The 22,951-nt window shown below is 39.3% G+C and overlaps 1 protein-coding gene across 1 annotated transcript in view; it reads left to right on the forward strand.

Moving 5' to 3' along the window:
- The window catches only part of grik2 (glutamate receptor, ionotropic, kainate 2), a gene marked incomplete at its 3' end in the record, with an annotated part of 251,776 nt that overhangs the window by 83,709 nt on the left and 145,116 nt on the right, over window positions 1-22,951 (forward strand). Inside the window, exons 3-4 of the mRNA XM_083919135.1 lie at window positions 3,246-3,503; window positions 19,106-19,287. Coding sequence (XP_083775261.1) covers window positions 3,246-3,503; window positions 19,106-19,287 — 440 coding nt within the window. The remainder of the gene's footprint in view (window positions 1-3,245; window positions 3,504-19,105; window positions 19,288-22,951) is intronic.

Raw genomic sequence — 22,951 nt, forward strand, 5'->3', positions numbered from 1 at the left:
CGCCAGAGACAGCCAATAAAGTGCTATAATCTATCAGTTTTGTGTGTGCATCAGGCTGACATTTCAAGTCTCTTATCAATTACGGGCCATTATATCCTGTCCCAGTGATTTAGCCAAGTCCCTTATATCTATAAGGTAATTAGAGTGCACAGTCAAGCTAATACAAAGACGTGCAGTTGTTTGTATGTCCTCCAAATACAATTTAGTGAAAACAAGTTTGAATTGGTCACAGCTTTAGCTTCAGCGGTGTATTGTGGAAATGTAATGTAGTAGTGGTTCTATAATCAATATCAGTAAATATTATAACAGTTTATATACATTTAACATTTTAATGCACTACATGGAAACCAATATGTAGACATCTCATTTCAAAACCATGGGCATAAATATACCCATGGCATTTTTTCAGCCACAAGAACCTCTGATGTTGGCTGATTGTATTTGACTGCATTGCCAGTTCAAAACGTTCTCGTTCAATAGCTGATTGCTTTGACTCTGGTATTGCTGTTTGCAGCTTTCTATAGAACTGCTCATCCAAACAACTCGACATTCTTTGGGTCCTGGGGAACACATAGTTTGCAACAGTTAGTTATTTGGTACCAGGCTATTACAGGAAATAATCGTGTATTCTGAAAGTAACATTGCTGTTGCTTGAAATGTTTGAGTTTGCTTCATATAACTTCCCCCTCTGAATACAGTAAACATTATGTACAAAACACACTACTAACAAATATGTCCAATAGATTTACCTAACCCTTCTCTTACTTGGCTCCTCAGCAATACATCCGCCAAATGTGCAGTCGATCGGATGAATGGTAGTTGAGCAAATTGAAGGACAAACATACAGACATAGAGAGATAGTAGTAGTTTCATTATTTAGAAAAAAGCTCCCTAATTTTCCAAAACAGAAGAAAAAGAATTTCATTTCCCGCAAGGGAAATTCATTTTTTTTCACTCTGTTATTATTATTATACAGGTTACACACACACAGGCTCGAATTACACACATGCACAAAAACGACATAAATACATACAATCAATGGAGAGATGTCAGAGCGAGAGGGCTGCCAATAGCTCAGCAACCCGAGCAGTTGGGAGTTCGATGCCTTGCTCAACAGCACCTCGGCAGTGCCAAGGAGATGAACTGGCACCTCTCCAGTCACCAGTCCACGCTCCAAACACGGTCCACACAGGGACTCTAACCGGCGACCCTCCGGTTCCCAGCCAAGTCACCTATAGACTGAGCTACTGCCGCCACATTGCATTTGTTAGCAATTATTTTCAGTGATGGATTAAATCAAATTAAGTGCTGTCTTGGCACAGCAGGTACTACTAATTAGGTAAGGTCTAGGGGATCTCTAACAATAAGCCCTTCCTTATCGACATTTGGGAACCAATCAGCAGAAAAAATGACAAACCGTGACTATGCGCTCATGAATATTTCTCGTAGCAGGATGCTGTATGTTGGATTGAGTCAAAATAAATTACAGTATGCATGTTCATATTATGCAAGCGAAATTTTCCATGAGAATTAACGGGAATTTATTGGATTTAACAGGAATTTATGGGAATCAACGGTAATAAACCTGGAATTTACTAAATTGAAGGTTGGCCCTTAACAGGGATTTTAAATATAGTTGGGGATAATATATTTTAGCATAATCTTGAACAAACCAGATTTTTAAAAAAAAAACAGTTTCATACAAGTACACTTGAAAATATCTATGCTATTCCTTAATCCTTGCACATAGCACAATGCTTACTGCAGAGGTATTGCGACCATGCCCCTACATGCACTGTGCATTCCCCCATCCTTTTTGATTTACATGTTGAATGAGACTTTTCTTTAGAGGAAGTGGGGGCTCTTTTTATTTAACATTTTGAATGGGACTTTTTGTGTGTGTGTGTGTGTGTGTGTGTGTGTGTGTGGGGGGGGGGGGGGGGGGGGGGCATTCTACTGAACTTTTTAATGGGTGGGGTCGGGGGGGGGGGGGTGTTTTACTCAACATTCATATTTCTGTTGTTCAATGAAAAAATGGATTGTTCAATAAAATAATTAAAACTGTATAAAGTTCTACTTACATATGACTGTTGAAATGTAATGTTTTTTAATCGTATTTTTTCTCATGGATGTCTGCCTATGACAAAGCTAAATGTTTATATTTATGTTTGGATATGATAGAGTTTGTTCATACGCCCAATTTCCAGTTAATTCCCATAAATCTCCATAATTCCCATGGAAATATTCCAATTTAGAATATTTCTGAAATTTCCCATGGAATGTTTCTGGAAAGTTTCCGGAAATGTTCAGCCCCTATTCAAACCCTACTTACGATACATTCATTGTTGGCTTTGCATACAGGAATTGTTGACAATAATAATAATATGGAATATCATTGGACTTACAGTATACTTTAAATAAAGATTAAATAAATAATCATAATCAATGCTATTATCATACAGTATATCCTTAATGCCTGAATAGTTTCATATAGACATAATTTACATTAGACAGCAGGGTTTCCCGCAGAAAATGTGTTAGTTAAGGGGGTGGGGTGTTGTTGTTGGAATTAAAATATTTCGAAGGACAGTACAGAGACAGCGTCGATGTGACGCGACAGTCTGAAGCTTGCGTGCTATTAAGACACGGTGTAACACGGCAAATATTGGTCATAGAATTTCTTTTAATATCCATCCATCCATCCAACCTCTTGATCCTAACGGGGTCGCGGGGGCTGGAGCCGATCCCAGCTGATATCGGGTACACCCTTGACAGACACCAGTCTATCACAGGGCACATAGAGACAAACAAAGCCAAAGCCAACCATTCACACCTACTGGCAATTTAGAGTCATCAATTTACTGAACACGTGCATGTCTTTGGACTGTGTGAGGAAGCCGGAGAACCCTGAGAGAATCCATGTAAACACGGGGAGAACATGCAAACTCCCCACAGAAGGGCCCCAGCCTCAAACCAGGAACCCTCTTGTTGTGAGGTGACAGTGCTAACCACCACACCATTGTGCCACCCCACGGTTGTATATATACAATATATATACACAGTATGTATGGAAGACTTTAGTTAGGCAGCAGGCCTGTGTTGTATAGGCGGCCGCCTAAGCTTTAACCTGCTGCGGAAAACCCTGGACAGTGTGTTCTATAATTTGGTGATTATGGCACTAGTCATCAAGATCATATGCTGCATAACAGTAGAAAGCTAACAAGTCAAATATTTCTCCTCTCTAGCCTGTGACCAGCTTTCCCTGGGAGTGGCAGCCATCTTCGGTCCTTCTCACAGTTCCTCAGCCAATGCGGTCCAGTCCATTTGCAATGCCCTGGGGGTGCCACACATCCAGACCAAGTGGAAGCACCAAGTATCGGACAACAGAGATGTCTTTTACGTTAGCCTCTATCCAGACTTCTCTTCCCTTAGCCGGGCCATCCTGGACCTGGTCCATTTCTTCAAGTGGAAGACAGTCACTGTGGTTTATGATGACAGCACTGGTAAGAACACAAACACTTCCACTATTTTTACTACTGTTGTTTTATTTCAACTGTCTGCTCTTAATTTGTCCAGCAGTGGCCAGGAGGTCTTGTAACTTTTATTCCTAAACCATTTTCATATTGCATACATTTTTCCTGCCTTTATGTTCAGTAACTGACACTGCACATTGCCATATGGTACATTTCTAAGCAGTTCTGTATGCAATAATTTAGTTGATAATCAAATAAATAAAAATAAAAAAATCCTCATTAGCCACACAGCAATCCATAGATCCTTCATGGCATATATTATTATTTTTCTGCAGCTGGGTCCATATGGAGGGCGCAACATAACTAAATGCCCTTTTCCCCAGTTCAGTACAGACTCTAGGTACAGTTAGTAAGAACAAATCCTCAGAGCAGAGCTGACAGGTTCCTGTGTTTTTCCGTATGACATACTTCTGCAGGTATGAAGGACGATCACAGAGAATAGTCTTATAAATAAGGATATGCCCATGATGGAATCTGCGAGTGGACAGGGCAAACCATCCAACTCGAGCATACAAGGAGCAGTGGTGCTTGAGGGTTTTGAAACTGGTGATGAATCTCAGTGCTCCGTGGTAGACTGTGTCCAAAGACTGTAGGCATTTTGAAGATGCATTCATACATAAAACATCACTGTAGTCCAACACATACAGTGCATAAACATTGTAGCAACAAGTCTTTTTTTGGCTTCAAAAGAAAAACAAGATTTGTTTCTAAAGTAAAAACCTAATTTTATCTTTAGTTTTTTCACAAGTTGCTGGATATGAGGCTTAAAAGAAAGAGAATCCCCTGAATTCCCAGATATTTATATTGAGACACATATTCAATCACTGAGTCCTGGAGAGTGGTGATAGGAGGGAGGTCAGAGGGCTTTGACTTAGCTTTAGTGAACTGAATGAGCTTTGTCTTGTCAGCATTTAAAACTTTTACATTTTAAATTAAATTAAATTTGAATTACACAGGTTATGTTGCACAGTGTTAAAAGCAGTTTGGAGCTGACAAAGAGCCTGATTTGGGGTAGATGCAGAGCAATATATCACTGTGTCGTCAGCATAAAAGTGAAAATTGGCATTCAGAGCTTCATGATGTAAACCATTGATATAGATAGTGAATAATAGAGGTCCAAGAACTGAACCCTGAGGCACACCCTTTGATACATTAAGAGAGCTAGAAGTAATACCTTCTGCTCACACACACTGGGATCTGCCTGCTTTTAAACCAATCAGACAAACCGATGCTGCATAGTCTTTCTAACAATAAGGCATGATCCACAGTATCAAAGGCCATTGAAAGGTCAACAAAAAGGGCTGCACGGTGTTGCTTATTGTCTAAAAATCCCATACAATCATTTACTACTTTTAAAGCAGCTGTTGCAAGGTATGTTTTTTCCTAAAACCAGACTGAAATTTAGATAAAAATACAGTTTCTTAAAAAGTCCTTCAATTGTTGGTTAACAATGGACTCCAGTACCTAATTTAAAACAGACAGTTTGGAGATGGGCCTATAGTTGTTCAACACAGTGGGGTCCCCTCCTTTTAACAGTGGGAGAACAAAGGCAGATTTCCAAATAAGCAGAATTTTGTTTGTCTCCAGGGATAGATTAAAAAGATATGTCTGGGGTGATGCAATGACATCTGCGGCTAACTTTAAAAAGTAAGGCTCAAGGTTGTCTGGACCAGTCTATTTTTTAGTGTCTAAACATTTGAGTGCTTATGCACCTCTGAAGCTGTAACAGCATCAAAAGTAAATTATTGTCCCTCAAAAAAACAACAACTATCAGAGCAAGCAGAGGAGCCTTGAGTTGTGGTTTGAGAATTAAAAAGTGAGCCAGAGGCAAAAAATGCTCATTAAAACAGCCAAGCATGTCAGCCTTTTCACAAATTTGGGTAGAGTCTTTGACAATGCATGGAGGTAGCTCAATAGCATTTTATGTCCAGTTATTGATTTGATAGTTTTCCAGAATCTCAATGGATTATTTAGGTTATTTGAAGTTTCAGTCAGGAAATGATCAGCCTTGGCTTTCCCAATTGCCACTGTGCTTTCATTACACAGCTGCCTTAAGAGCAACCAGTCTGATCCAAGACCAGTACTCCTGGCTTAAGACCATGCTACATTGCGTTCATGAAGTAAAATGGATAATTCTGATGTGAACCATGCATTATCCCTGCCCTTTATTCTACACTTCCATAAAGGAGCGTGCTTGTTAACAATTTCAATAAACCATCATAAAAGAATTTCCAGGCATTTTCAACATCAGAGAGAAACAGGTCATGAAAAAATGCTTGCTCCACAAAATGTTTCATGTCTCGCTTTATGATGACACGCGGTTCAGTTTTAGGAACTTTTGTATTTCTTATTGTGCAATAACACAGTGGTGTCTTCACATGAAACTTAGTTTTTCATATAGACTGCGACCCTTCCACCCTTTCTGGGTCGGTCAGTCCTATACACATATCCTCGTTTAAAACTGCTTTGTTTAGCCCAGTTTCAGATATGACAATATAATCAGCATCAGTTGAATGAGCCCAGATACGAATCATATCCATTTTAGCAATCATACTGTGACATTTAAATGGAAGACCAGATCTTGATTTAAATTCAGCAGGGGTGTTAAAATGAACAGCAGACTCAGCAGAGTCTGGGCCTGGGTTAGATTGGTAACAGAATAATTATACACCTACGTATGACATTTGTAAAAATGCTATATCTATTGCAAAATGCAAGCATCCAGCAATGGAACATAACCTTAATTAATGAATCATATCCCATGTGGTTCACTACATTTATGTAGATGGGATGGTACACCTTTTAAAAATGTCATATCGTTTGTTTAACATTTCTGACTTTCACAGCCTTTAATGAACCATTGACGTTGCACATGACATGTCACACAGTGGTGCTTTGAGGTAAATGTTAATGCCAATATGGCAGAAAGTTCACAATGATAATGTTCCTGGTGATGATTACGATAGCACCATCTTAGGTCGATGGGAATGTAATTAGTTTTTATACCTGCAAATTTGTTGCCTTCCATGACAATCGGCATTTTCTTGCTCATTGGGTTATTCACGTAAAACATGTAGAACAGGAGTTCTTTTTTTGCTCCATTGTATTTTACATGCAGATCAGTCTGGTAACCTATGGCTGAGAAAATTAGCAGAAGGTTGCCCAAGCTTCTGAACCAATCAGAGTTAGTTTTGAGGCAGCTTGACGTATGACGCAACAAGAAGCGACTGTTCAGTGTAATCAACATGGCAGCTTCTGTGATGAGCGCAGCTATCAAGTAAGCCGCTCGCTTGCGCTTTTTTCTCTTGGATCCCTCTGTTGGAATATGAACATCACCTGGAATTTTGCCTTTATCCGTATATTTGCGTTACACAAACAGCAAATATCCTTTACCGACATGTTGTTTACTTTCTGAGCTTTGCCTCAATGCTGTTAGCATGTCATACGCTTCGTTGATCTGAATGGTTGATTTGGCCTGTATTTTGTTGATAGACAGATGGTTTATCCAATCACCAACCAGTATTTTCGCCCCATTTTCCAAAAGATCTCCAACTGAGAGTTCCCAGATGGATATGCTGAGCACATGCGAATCAATCCATCTGGCGGAGTCAGGTTAATGGAAAAAAGGCAAGGACTCCAATCAAAGATTGCAGTACTTTGGGGGTATGAAACATGTACAGTGGAACTGATCTAGGCTGTTCTCTTTCTTTGACAGTGCAGACCAGATGTTACTGCACATGTGTCATACCCTCAAAGCCACAGCCATCTTTGATTAGTCACTTAGCCACTTTCTACTAATCTTCAGAATCTTGAAGCGCACACACAGGCCTCCAAACTGCGACCAGATTTGAGAGTGTGGGACTGAATTTAAGATGTCACACAATATCAATATGTAAGTGGCTAAACAGCAACAGAGTGAAAGAGAAGACACGAACAATAGGTGAGCACTGTACGAAGATAACACAAATACAAACATGTAACACGTGAGCTCCCGCAGCTTCTTTAACATCAGACCAGAAGTCTCCAAATGTGACGAGCTGGGACAGACGGTCTTTGCCGTCTTTTGGAGGTAGGGGGTTATACTTTACCCCTGTGAGTACCGTAGCCTACACCACAGCTAACACAATTACTTTGCAAAGACACCTGCAGCACCACCACAGCTCTCTGCTAAAATCAAAGCCTCTGTAAAGAAAATACTAACATTTTAAAATAGTGTTCAAATCTAGATTAATTCTCGTGGACTCAATATCATGTATCGTCTCGTCTCGTCAGCTAAGGGTCTCGTCATCCCCCCTCATTTCTAACTAATTTCTTTCATATCATGTATAAAAAAAAACATCTAACACAAGATCAATTATTAGTTTTTTCTTCAAGATGGAAAATAGATTTTCTATATAACCAAAATGAATGTGGAATACCAGACTGAGTTTTTTGCCCAGATGTAGCCAAGTATTGTTATTGTTGTCTACCATTTGTAGATGTTCCATCATTCAAAGAAGTCTGAGAGCTTGTGAGGCTACAGAAGACATGCTCTCCTTGATACTCAGGGAAGCAGGCCTTGTTCAAACCTTGCTATAATTGCAGTCCAGGTCACCAGGCGACAAATAAGCCAGCAGGCTGGGTAGATGTACCATATGCCAGGGGTCAGGGTGTGTGCCAGCCTGAATAAAGGCTGCCAGGCTTCCCAGAGCTCCATCCAACAGACACACTGGGACCAGTTTGGCTTGGATCACAGTACTGCAGTGTGTGTTCACTGTGTTTAGCATTCCTGCCAGCTAAACTCTGCTTTTTGGAGTCATATGTTAATTGCATGTGCTAGCTTACAAATGAACCAAATGATCAAGAAAATCTGCAAACAGGCTTGAAGGATATTGCAGTTCATTAACTTGTGTATTTTATTTTCACAGTTATTTCTTCTTTGAGTGTCATCAGGGGCTGGAGGCTACCTCAGCATGAATCAATTGGAAGAGAGTCATAGTTCTAACGCACATAGATATATCGACAGTGGAACATTTACTAGAGTGCTATACTTAAATTTCAAATCTTTAAGATTTTGATATTAAACATTCATTGTATTTGCATTTGCATTCTGGAATTGGCTCCATACATATTTACTCTTTTCTTTTTATATTTGTTACTGTCACAGTCTGCCTTCTCCCATGGGGACGTGATGCAGACGACAAATGTCCGTTCACGAATGCTGAGTTCAATATAATTGTTGTGCATGACATTAAAACATTTGGCATGTCACAGTTGGAAAAGCACACGTGAATAATGACTGAATTATATTTAGCTGCCTCAGTTTCAAAGTCCGGGTGTTGTTCATGCTGGCTCACAGTCACACTGTCATGACTTAAATAGAATATAATCATCATTATTATTATTATTTTCATTATTAATATTACAAGGAAAACCCCAAAGCAATTTCAGTCAAAAGCAACTGGACTTGGTTATTTGTCTAGGAAGACGTTTCACCTCTCATCCAAGAGGCTTCATCAGTTCATGTATGCATCTGACCAGGCTGGGACTGGTCCGACTAACTGGTGTGGAGATCCAGGTATTTAACCTCTCACAAGGCCGATGATGTCACTGGAACCCTTTGTGCTCCAAGTGCCAACAACCATCGTTGGAGTGATAGTCGTTGGTGGAAAGTTGGTTTCAACTTCTTTAGTGCTCTATTGGGTCTTAACGACAGCCGTTGGACTCACAGGAGGCCATTTGTGAACAGTTGTTCTTTGAGGTTAGATTGTTGAATCTCCTGTTGAACCTTAAGGAAAACTTGTGCTTTTTCCTACGAGAAGGCATGACCTCAGTTTCCTCAAGGGTATCTACCGCCCTGAAAACATGATGATCCCAAACTATACAAATTGTCTTAACACTTTCAAAGGGCCCCTCTTCCATTATAATTACCTTTACCTTTTACTTGCATTTTGCTTTTAATATTTATGTACTTTACTTCACACACATATTTCTTTTTTTTTATCTTTATATCCAAATTTATAGCCTTCAGCCCCAACCTGTCCTCCACATCACTTTATCAGACTTTACACAGCCTCCTCTGAAGACACAACAGACTTTAAACAACTAATCACTACAACTCAAATATGCTGCAGTACTCTCCAACACATGTAAACAGACTGTGGTGTTGAAAATCAGCTTAGTTTGAGGATCTGAATACTTACATGAAGAAGAACATAGACTTCCTAGTGTAAGCAATTGGCTGAAATGTGTCAGATTGAACAATACTGTAGTACATACAATACAATAGTGGTTCTCAGTGGTAAGTGACATAAACCCTTCAACCTTAAGAATGTGTAAAAAAAAATAAAAAAATTACACTAACACTCCTATTGCATCGGAGTTTGGATATATATGTACTGCATACGCATGAAGACTATGGCGGTCGTAACCAATATCTGGAGAGTGTGTTGTGTGTGTGTGTGCTTGTGTGTATGTTTGTGTCGTTTGTGCGTGCATGCCTGTGCATGTATAGTGGCTGGGGGCGTCTTTGCACCTGCAGGTCTTGTCGGCAGTTTTAGGGAGGAATTGATTGCTGCTGATCCCGCCACCTCTGTTAATTAAGCTGTAAAGTGGACAAAGATGGTTCACTATGGGGTTAATAGTGGCTTGATTTTATGTCTTGATGATAGAAAACGAGGTCCTGGCTCGACCTGCAAACAGCTTTACCTTCTCATTGTCGTCATTTACACAGATGACCCGATAGCTTTGTCAGATAGCACTGATGGTGGACACTGAGGGCAAATCTGATCTGATTGGAGTTCTTGAAGAGGTTAAAGCAGGATTCTATTTCAACTGAATCTTTTCTTCTCTTGTTTCAGTATTAGAGGCACATTGCTTGATGCACTGAGCAAAGTCAGTGCAGCAGAACATTCATATTATCATATAATTCTCTTGGGTTCTCCCCCTGACCCCCCCACCCGCTGTTCTAAATTGTGCCTGCCTCTCGGGAAAGGGATATAAGGGGGTAGGAAACAACCTTTCTCTTTGTGCTGTTTCTCCACCAAGCGGGGAGAAAACAAACAAATCAATAACCATAATGGGACTCCTCTAACGGCTCAACTTTATAATGGCAAAACTGAGATGGCAACAGCATGTGTTATAGCTCTCCCAGCCAGCCATAACATCTATACAACTACCTGGAACACTAGTGCCGCTGCTTCTGCTGCTGCTGCTGCAAAGTTTGATTAGGCCATAAGGGAGAACAGGGTACTATACAATACAACACTTGCTCTGAAAGAACTGCTTCTTACTGCTGTTCACAGTATGGAGTCCATACATAACCACCATTTGTCAGTAACCAAACAATACAGTCTACGCTGTCAGCTTCTCAAATGAGAGGATTTGCTGCTTTTCTTTGACATAGATGGCAATAAATAGATACTCTCCGTGTTTTGGAATGTTAGAAGAACGAAACAAATGGAAAATATCACTGTGGACCCTGGACAAATGTATTTTTCCCCATTTTAGACCATTTTATAGACTTAACGATTAAGCATTTCATACAGGGCAGGGCTGTATATAGAGAACATTCTTGAGGAAATCCTTTTTAGGATGTTCTTTCTAATATATTTCAGTACTTTTAGACTTGGCAGGAGTGTGGCAACTGTAATGGCAAAATAAATAAAGAAGAAATGAAAACAATTAAGGACTTTATTTCACAAGTTTATAACTTCCTTATAACCCTGTAATCTGATAGCAATTATAGGGCAGAGTGTCAAAGTTCTGAAACAGTAAGACAAGAGTTTAACTAGTTGTATGGAGTTTATAAGCAATTGTTCCTAAAAGACTAACTTTTCTGAGTCTTTAAATAAAACATACAGAAAATAGATCAGCTAACTTAATGAGCAATGAAGTTCGACCACTGATGTTGGCGGATAAGCCCTTGCTCGCAGTTGGTGTTCCAGTTCATCATAAAGGTGTTGGATTGGGTTGAGGTCATGGCTCTGTGCAGGCCAGTCCAGTTCTTTCACACCAAAAGCATTTCTTTATGATGCTGGATTTGTGTCAGTGGAAAGATCCTGGGTCAGAACGATCTTCAGGATTGCGCTAGTGGTGCAAACACATTTACATTATTACATTACATTCACACATACAGTATCAGCCTAGTCAACCCCTTTCTGTTTATAGCCTGGTTTCTATGGCAGCGTCACCCTGAGGACACCCCTGAGGTTGCTTTGGAAAGAAAAGAGATGCTATATTACTGCCAATCACATCTATATTCAGTGTGACTCCACTCATAGTCATTTTTAATTTTCCTAGCAGTATTTTATTCCATTCTGTTTTTCAGCGTAGGAAACGTCTTGTGAAGCTCTGACAGCAAAATAAAAATGAAAAAAAAAGATTCTGCATGCTTACCTCAAATAAATGGTAATTTACGGTGAATAGTGGAAGTCGATATAGTAGTATTGCTACCAATAACTTACTAGCAGTTGTACAAGGATTTGTGCCAGTAGCATTAGCAGTATAAGTAGTAGTACTAAGAGGTAGCAGGACACCTCAGATACACATTTCGCCATATGCAACCATTACCTTGATTCAAGGGGAACTATTCTAAACTACATGTACCTAGCCTACAAAAGGCAACAAGCATGTTGCAATTCCCCTTAAATGCTTGAAAAGCCCATGCCATCTAGAATGTAGCCCAATAATATTGATTCCTCTCAGATGAATACATGGCAAGATAGTTGTAGTACCTTGAGGCAATGGCAAGTGCCAGACAATTTACAGGAACACATTGTTTTTATGCAACCTCAGTCTCCTTGTATAAAAATATGACCAAATTAGCAAAAAGCAGACATTCATTTATATATTCTATTGATATAAACAACCATGAATAAAGTTTGGGTAAAGTATTGTCCAGTGAAAAGTGAAAGCCACAGATACAGGTTTAGCCCAGAAACAGCCAATAACAATGCAGCCTCATAGCTTACTGACATTGCAAGCAAAAAACATGCAATGTCACCAGGAACAGCATTTTTTTGCCTATCCCAGAATATAAACTCTTCCAGCCAGACCATACTCCACACAGTGCTGTGGAGATAGGTCTTGCATTGTGAGACTAGCCTCATACTTATTAAAGGAATGGTAAAGTAGAATGATCTAGTTAGTGACCGAAAACATATTTTTACATTGTCCTGAATTCATCAAGACAGCATGGGTAGTACATCGTAGATGATAGATAGATAGATAGAGTTAGTGTGCCTGCTCTTATTAAATAATTATACTATTAACTATACTGTGTGTATGTATGTATGTATGTATGTATATATATACTGCGACTCCTCTTAGTGTACATCAGAGTAAGTCCCAGGACCCCTCCAGTAATCTGTTTCGATTTGATGTGTACCAGCAGTCCCAGTCCCATCATACACTCGACTACCACTCAACAGTCTGTTTAGAGAGGGCTCACTGACTCTTCACAATTCACCATGCTTATCCCACTTTTGCTGTACTGGAATGCTAATGGCAGCTGCAACGTTTTCCATGCTCTGATCCCATATTTGTCATTTTGAGTGTTGAAAATTGGATGATATTGCCTATTTTTCATCTCTTTCTAATTAGAAATGTATTTGGTCACTAACAGTTCCAATGGCAATTACACCAGTATGAAACAAAAGGGTATTAAGCAATTGAGAACTCAATTCTACCTTGATGAGTGACCAAAGTATTGCAAATTCATTGGCTGATTTCTGGCACAAATATCAAGGATGAAGCCAACTAATTACAGAAGAGGTTCGAGAGACACAGTAAATATTAACACCTGGGGCCTAAAATTGAAGTTAAAATCGGATATGGATAATAATATTTATGACACGGTACAAAACCATAAAGGGAAATTACCAAATTTATATTTCAACCTACTACTAATGATGTTCTATGCACATCAAAAAAGTCTTTGTATAGTGAATTATTTGATTGGCTATGTTTTGGTCTGAATGAAGGAAACAGCAATGTTCCTGGACCTTTGTGTCTTGGCCATACCAAACACACTTTTCTTAAAGTCCCAGTCGGCAACATTTGTTTGATCATATTCACTGAAGCCGACACTATGCTTCGATAGAACAACATAAATCATCCGGTTTTAGAAAAAAAAACACGCCTCTATGTGCACGTAGAGCCTGTTGTTTGTTTTGCAAAATTCGACTGCGTCAGTATCTTCCTGTCCACTCAGCGCAGGGCTGTGTGAAAGCTGACCCTCAGGCACAGTTTGTGCACACGCCACAGATCCACTGGCACAGAAGTTAGCCAGCCTACCTCCATGTAACGTGTACTCCATGCCGTTTATTGATGAGAGAAGACACAGGCACATTCATAGGAATCTGGTGCACGTGCAAGGACCAGCACTCGATTGGAGAGCGCAGAAGAGCTCGTCGGTAGAGGGGGAGAGGTGTGAGCGTTTTGTGCTAGTCTTGTCGAAAATAAATGTATGATAAAACATTATTATACATTTAGATGGTCATGTTAAAGGTTGTGACAATCATGGCAGTCTTTACTTGAATCCCCTTAAGGGGCTTGCTCCTTCATGACATTCTGACAGTCAGAAAATCCTTAGAGGTAATCTATCGTCGTCTGAGACATGCAGGGCTGAATATGAATAACCGCAGTTCTAATATCCTGCCGAGAGCAGATGATGTCTCCTTTTAAGCGATTTTATTTGTCATCACAAAGATCCAATAACACTCTGCCCTTTAATACCACCGTAGTTCCAAATACAAAATTAAAGTATATTATGAACAGTTTTTTTGTGTGAGAATGGTTACATGAGCAAGAGAAATGGGGCCCACTGAGCCTGCTCACTGGTAGCCCAGTTTTTGTTCTACATCCCTTTTCATATGCATTTCATTTGTCTTAGGACTACATGCATTAACTAAAGGTATTTTCTCCCATTTCGCAAATTAATAACTTTGAACTCATTTTGTGGCACAATAACTTTTTATACGTACTTTACCATGTAGCAATATGTGAAGGATAGAGTTAATTGCAGAAAAATACAGTGGTTGTTTCAGGCAATGGATTCTTTTCCGCACAAATGATTTCGAGCACGAACTATGTAGCTACTAACAAAGACAATTTTTACTGTCGTGACTGGCCCACATTAACACCCTGAGGTTTATTTATAGTGAGGAAACATTCATGTTCTGCCTCCACATTCCTGAACAACTGTTAGAACCTTTGACTGCAGCCCTGCTTTAATCTCTCTCGGACGTGTAACATGCATTTAATTAAACATAAATAAGCCAGCTGATGTGGCATGGGTCACATTAACCTTGACCCCGGAAGTTTGCGGCTCAGTGACTAATCAGCCATCACTCCCATCAAGCAGCGCTGCGGATCAGGCTGTCTGGGGGAATCACCGATAATGATTGAGCAGCCAAGTAAAAAGAACTCTTCTTCCTTGTCGCAATGTACTCGGAGGGGAGTTGGAAAGGGAACGCTTGAGGGGCCGTTTCCTTACAAGGATATTTATCACAGGCAGGCTGATCTGTTTTACGCTCAGGAGACTCCCAGACGGCCCCCTAATAAACGCTTAGAGGGGATGAAATATTCATGCAGAGTTAAATATGGATCCTGGAGCAGTCGCTGTGCATTAAACACCGTCAATACTGATCAGCGCTGACACCCCTCTTTTCTCCCTCTCCCAGTATTTTCCCCACTAGATTTCCCATCGGCTGTGCCTGTAGATTTTGGAAAGGAGGGAAGATGAAGGAATATTCAGCCATGCAAAATGGAAGGGGATATGTCTTAAGAGTGTGAGGGAGAGCTAGAGAGATCCGACATGTGTTTATGATGAGCGAGTGCAGCAGTCAGATGTGTCGGGGTGCTTTTATCGATGTTAACTAACTAACCGTAAAACAGCAATTGCTGCTCCAGCAACTGAAGCTGTTTTTCTCCTAAGACAGCTCACGCAACATCAAGCGCTCATAAGAGATTGGACTCAAGTCAAAAATAAGATTTTCAACACACACACACACACACACACACACACACACTTTTGCTTTCTCATATACTTATACATGGAAAACAGAGCAAGGTAAAATTCAGCTGATCATTGTAGGTCCCAGCAAGTGGCAACCGTTTTGGAAGACCTCTGCTCATACTACTTGGTCACATCAAGAATTTGTCAGGCATGGTGGCCACCCCAGTGGAATCATGGGAGGGACTAAATAGATCAGTATGGGTCCATCTGTCCATGTCTCTCTCCATCTGTCATGAACAGTGCATCAAATGCCACTGACTGGCTTTTGTTTAAGATTTAAGCACGTGCCAGTCCTTTGTTTAAAATTCTCAAAATTACAGTCATTGGCATAATGTGGATCAGATCTTTCAAGTTGTAAGGCTCAAGTCCAAGTGTTGTTGGCGTTGAAGTCTAGAGTGATTTGCAAGTCTTCTTTTGATCATTTTGACTGTAGTCATCAAATTCATGTGAGTCTAGTCTACACCTCTGGCTCTTTGCCCAGAGAGAGATATTTCTTAATGCAGCACAGAGAGATGGAGGCTGCCAAGAAAAAAGTATAGTATAGTCAAATAAGAACAGGCTAGCTACAGTTGAGGACAGACCATTGTATTTTTGGAATTATTAATAATATATGCTAGTTTCTTTTAAGGCTAAATCTGAAATGTTTTAGTCAGTTTCATGCAAAATATAAATGAAATATATTAGTCCAAGCAGAATATACATTAAATAAATATTGCATCCAACACATGAGGAAATCTCTGCAATTTCCATGACAACTTAGTGAGCTCCTTTTGCTGAGAGAGGCTGTGACATGTAGTGACATGCAATTTAAAAAGATAGTATAATATACTGTAGTATAATAATAGTAGAAGTATAACAAAATGTATGTAACTTAGATAATATGCAAAACAATAAAATACCAACCAGTGTTCGATCCTAACGAGTGGGTAAAAGAAAAACTTTTACCCACCGAGACATATTTCAGGCACATAACTTGCCATTAAAATGCAAAGGTGTTTTCAGATATCTGTTTGTGTACATATAACAAGTGATAAAGTGTCAATTAGTGAGAACAGATTCATTTTTCACCAGACAAATGATGTGTTTCAGTTGATAGGATATATTTTATTATTTCAATTTGGGGACTTGTTGCATATTTTTAAACTTTGGAAAGTGCCATTCTAGTTGACTAATTTCCCTTTATGCTTAGCCAGGCTAGCCTTGTCCTGGCTCCAGCTGCTTAGTTAACAATCATGTCTTGGTATCGATCTTAAGATGTCACTCTCAAATATAAGACAAATAATAATTTCCTGTAAATGTAATAAATTTGCAATCAACTTGACCAATATTGTAATAACATTGTTAACGATGAGGTAATTTCAGACGTGTCTTTTATTTAACTGATAATGTGATAAAATGTTGACAAATAATGTAATAATATAAATACAAAATTGTTATAGTTATTGTTATTGTTGTTGATTAGCCTAACACTAACATTTGACACTGATTTCATGTTTGGAGATGTAAACTTGATGTGCTATACAGAGTTTGAAATTCAAACAAGCGAGGGATGAAAGCAAAACACTAAGAAAATCTTGTTTTTCATCCGAGTCAGCAGCATTGATTCTTCAGGATATGATATCTATGATTACACTGTTGATTGGGTGCTATTGACCTTCACCTAACCTCTTTTCATACACGCTGCACCGGTGGTGGTCATACACCGGTGGTGGTCATACATTTTGGCCAAGGCACAGGTTACGCAAATATGGAAAGTTTTTCACCTGAAAAGCAGGTGAAAGTATGTCCCTCATCAGATAATGCTTAGCCATTACTGAATGAATACACAACAACACCACATCAATCACATTTTCTCACATATAAAGACATATTTGTGCCCATCAAGTTCTCCTATGGTTACTTCTGTGGGCTCTATGACACAGCTTCAAACCTGTATAGTCTGGTTTGTTTATATTATACACATTAGTGTTTCTGTGGCTGAGATGTTGTCAACCACAGCTTAGAAGTCACTTTGTCATGAGATGGTTAAATGGAACACTGCCAGTGTCTCACAGGTCAACACTCTGGAGATATCATCATCAGTGTGCGACAGAGTGTTTGATTTAATGAAAAACCAGTGACTGGCTGCTGAAGCTCCAGCAGACTGCAGGCTGGTTTCCCACGGTGCAGTGCACTCATCTGGAGCAGGAAGTAAACAAATAATGCCACAGGCAAAACAGCTGGGGATGGTGGGCTGTGGGCAGAGACGCAGGACTGCCGCAACAGACCGATATGCCTGTTTATAGATGTCATGACTGATGCGGTACAAGAATTTAAAAAAGCACCTGGTGTCCAGCAGTTTGATTACATTACCTGTGATCATTTTCACTTTTTAAATTGGATTCAGAGTAGAATGGCAGTAACTCAGCATCGTTTTCCACTGTATAATAATCGTTTACTTCTTCGCTTTGTATTTCAGCACCTTCATCTCAAAATATCATATCTTAAAAATTCAGATGTATCGTGTGGATTAAAAAAAAAGTGGGGCAACCCTTCGTGATGGTCTTTAAAGCAGATCAAGATGGAGTTGGCGAGCTTTGGATGATATTGAAATAGGTGCAACAAGAGCACAACTGACCCATAATATTCACACATTCCAAAAAAATCAAGCAAACCATTCACTGTTTATTTTCAGACTAAACATTCTTAATTAGAAAATATTCCTACAGGTTATTTTTAACGTACAAAAAAATAGTAGCAATTTCAATAAAATAAGCTTGTATAAAGGGAACAACAAGAAGTGCAACTATAACCATCCATTCTGAATAAACTTAGCCCTGCATTTACAGCACTTTCAGTATATAATCTACTGCAACACAAAAATGATCGATCGGCTTCTGAGAAGAGAAATACTCATTGAACATTTTAATGGAAGTATATCTGTCAAAATTAAGATGTTTATGATTCTGTTGAAGTCCCAGTCACGGCTGACTTCACAAATATCCTATACACAGCAGTGAGTGACATATAGAGGAAGAGAGGAATCAATAGTGAGCACAGAATCAATGTCATCTATGATGAATGGTGAATGTCAAGTCATGTTCAGTATTGATATGAGTCTTTGTTCTGTTGTGTTTGTAAAAATACTTGTATAGTTGGATCGAGGTCTTCTACTATTGAGGTGGTGCAGACTGTTTCTGGGTAATGTGGGTAACATCAAAAGGACAAATACGACAGGGAAAGAGATGTGGAAAGAGGAAATAAAACTGCAGGGAAAACGTGTTTAGGATAAAGAATTGTGGGAGGGCAGCGGAGGGGGTTGAAGAGAAATAGATTTCATTAGAAATAAACTGACAACAGAAACATATCCTTGCAGCTTACTTATCCTCACTCTAATTATAACCACCACTGCCAAAGGAATCTGGAGTAGCTGTTACCTCAATTACAGAAATATGTACATATATTTGGAATTTCCTTTTAGGAAATTCATTGCCCTCATGGGAACAAGACTGGCTAATTTTTCAAATAGCAATAACTCTTCAGGCAAATTAAATCTTAAAGAAAAAAAAAGGTTTCTTTGTTGTTTTCCCTACAGGCCTGATTCGGTTGCAAGAACTTATAAAGGCGCCATCCCGGTACAACATCCGGTTAAAGATCCGGCAGCTGCCCGCGGATACCAAGGATGCTAAACCGCTGTTGAAAGAAATGAAGAGGGGGAAAGAGTTCCACATCATCTTTGACTGTGGTCACGAAATGGCTGCTGGGATCCTTAAGCAGGTGCGTGTGTCTCTGTGTGTACATATTTTTAGGTATAGCTCAACTCACTTTGTGGTCTCACTACCTTGTGGAGGTTAATCATTCAAGTTCTAAGCAGGAGACAGTTGTGAGGGTCTGAATAGAAGCACAGGTCAAGGCAGCTTCTTCATTTTGCTCGTTCATACTTTGCTGTAATGCTTGAAACTGTATCTTACACCTGTGTTTACAACTGAAAGTGACACATTTTGTACCAACAAAACATGAAATTGTCTGTATAATTATGTGGAAAATTTTTCAGCTTAGGGTTCAACTGATATTGTATATCTGACTAAATTGTTGTCTTGTATTAAATATCAGCGTGCAGAGCCAGCATTGCTAACATTTGATATTATTAAGAACCTTGTGTTTTAACAGCGATTGTGCTCTTTAGAGAGTGAGGTGGAAAGTAAAATATGGAGTCCTTTAGGGTTTAATCCCAGGAAAATGGATTCCTGAGGATACACATCCAAGCTGTTTACTGTTTCACAAGAAATATTTTAACGTGAAAACGTGTTAAAATAATTACATTCTAGGTGTAAACCAAATAAGCTGACGCGTAACAAATATACGTATCACATACCAGGTTGGCACGCATCAGCAGCCTCTGAACACGAACAGAATATGGATTCTTTCTAAAATAGCATGACTTTGAAACACCAGATGACTTTCTTTATACAATGACACATTGTCATAAATCACTTACATGAGGCTGTTCTTAGCAAACATACCACATCACAGCTGTAGGAAAGTTCTAGCTGCATGCAAAATCAATGTCATGTTCGTTCTAATGTTCAAATGATTAATACCACCAAATAATAGACCTTATACCTTAAAAACAAGTTAGTGTGCTTCTGCTCCCAGAGAAAAAAACGTCTAATTTTCATCCCATTTTTTAAATCTAAAAACCTTGCCGAGCCTTACTGTAAGTGTTTTAGTTGCCTAATCCTAATGACACCTTAATTATGGTTTATTTGCCATAACCATTATCTTTATCTACCTTTAAGAAGATCATAGTTGCCACATGTATCATTGAGAGAAAATGTTTTTGGAAAATTGGCATCAAATGCGCTACATACGCATACTTTTCCATGCATGAGCAGGACTATACAAAATAAAAACAAAGTTTGAAGTTGTACAAAACAACCCACAAAATATTAGGGCTTGGCAACGTGACAGCCACAGACGTGCTGATTCACCAACACGGAGCACACAAAAATAGGCTCCAGCATGTGACCTCTCCAAACAGACTGTCATCCACTTAACCACCACCAAAAATATGCGACATGCGACACACGACATGCAACAAACATCGCCCGGAGACACGAAAGGAGCTACACTGGGACAGAAGACCCCGGCCACCCCGCCGAGCGCTACTACACATAATAGCAGATGCTGTAACAAATGTATGCTTGTCAAATAAATAAAATAAAAGCATGTCATGAAGACCATAATATAGAAATAGGTCAATGATTACAGAGCTGAGCAGCTTTTAAGAGCCTTTTTTAAAAGTTTGTCTTGAAAGTGCTGATAGAGCTGCAGCTCCTGTTCCACTGATTTGTGTCTTTTACAGAAAAAGCTGACAGTGACATATTTATATTGAGATCACAGGAAAACAATGTTTGATATTTCAAGTTAATAATACCATGAATCTCAGAAATTCACATAAGAACATATCAAAAGATGTTGAGATAAACATTATTTGCGCAAATATGAATGTACTAAGTTGCACTTGCTGGCCAGAATCACTTTGAACCGACTACCCTTAGAACTATTAGAAATGCTAATGGTAAACATGACAGTTGATCCCCAAGTTCACATGTCATGTTTTGGCTGAGAGCATAAACTATTTGAAAAACAACTAGATAGTTAAATATTTAACACATATTCTAAAATATAATTTTTTTGTGTGATGTTGGGCATTAGTTGCACTGTAGCTTGTGTAAAATGACAAATTACCATGGAATACCCTACAAGGAAAAGCTTGTAGCCTCTACATTAACTGTATCTCTCTTTTCACATTTCCATTTCTATGCAGCATTCGTGTCAAAGAGGGACTTTGCAATGAGTAACTTAATTAACAAGGATTCATATTTCCTCTGCTTGCAGGATTTATCAAATATTAAAGACAACATGATTCACCTCCAGCACACTGTCACTCTCCCAGGGTTTTTAATCAATGCCTGAGTGGTGGATTGGTGGGGAAGGTCAAGGACTACTTTCATTAATAACGTCAGAGAGAAACCCTGCTAATGGGAGGTAATGAAAGACTTGACTGTCTTGCTCTGATATTCTCATTACATGATGCACCAATAAGTTAGAGATCGTAAGTACTCTTTAACAGCTGTCAGCCAAGCCTTTAGCCCTAAGATGTAGATAAGACAAGGAGGACAACAAGGCAGTCAGATGAGAATCTATAATGTAATTTCTGTGTACAGTGTCCTGTACAGAGATTGGTGTGTAGCACGAAGACTAGCTCAAAAATTGGACGGAACAGTCAGAAGAGAACATAACCTTTTTGAAGCAGAGGACATACAATTTGTGTGTTTAATATCTAACAAATCTGCTACCATGCAAAAAAAGAACATACAGTACCATTATGGTAAACATATGCCTTTAAACAATTACTGCATTCAAACTTGGCAAACTCGTTAACTTTTCAGATTTCAGATGTCCAGCTGTTGCTTATATTTTACAATGCTAAAGGAGGCCTATTTACCATTAACATGTGCAGTCATGCCAATTGTAATGTTCAAACTGACTCACTAACATTAGATAACAAGCAATTGAACCTCTAGCTAGATAGCTTACCTGTATTTGACAACCTCCTCGTCACAGAATGAATGGGACATCATAGCTGAGCCATTTCTCGTGGTAAGGGTGTCGACTTCCTGTCCACAATATAGTAAGAGCACGGAAGTTGGATGACGTTGGCGTCACCATAGTTGTCATAGAAAATAAGGTAAATAGATACATAGACAGGCAGCACAGTGGTTCGATTTATGCTTTAATGGCTGTATTGTCAAACAGTGCGCATTACTTTTACATGTACATTACTAATGTGAACCGATGCTCTCACTGTGAATGTTCCCATCCTGAAACGGTAGTGCAGCCTTTTACTCCATATTTAGAGTTTGCTGACCCCCTTTCCTTTGGGAGGAGGGATTATTACTTATGGTAGTTAGCCAAGCGAAGGTTGCTATCATAACTGGACAACTGCTATTCAGGGGGAGGTTTAAGCGAGTGGTCATTTGCGCTGTGTCTGACCTTAACAATCTAAATTATTTCATATTGCAAAGACGAGAAAGAAAAAGGAGACAAACCGAAGTTCCTTGTGGGTTCTGGGATCATTCACACTCCACACACAAATACTATCGTGTGTACGCTTCTAGCTACATTATAGCTGCATCTGTACATACTGAACAGCCTGGGGGATGTAAAAAGAGAGACTTCACAAACAGTCCAGTAAATAAGTGAAGTTTAAAATTGAGAAAAATTGCTTAACAATTGGGGAGAACCTTTAGAGATGTTTGTCAGAGCTAAGCTAGCCCCCCCCCCCACACACTTACAGTCTTTGTAGTAAGCTAGGTTACACATCTCTAGGATCACTGGATGCACAAGGATTTAACATGCATTGCTCTTCTCATCT

Source organism: Echiichthys vipera (assembly GCF_963691815.1).
Source record: "Echiichthys vipera genome assembly, chromosome: 8".
NCBI lineage: Eukaryota > Metazoa > Chordata > Actinopteri > Perciformes > Trachinidae > Echiichthys > Echiichthys vipera.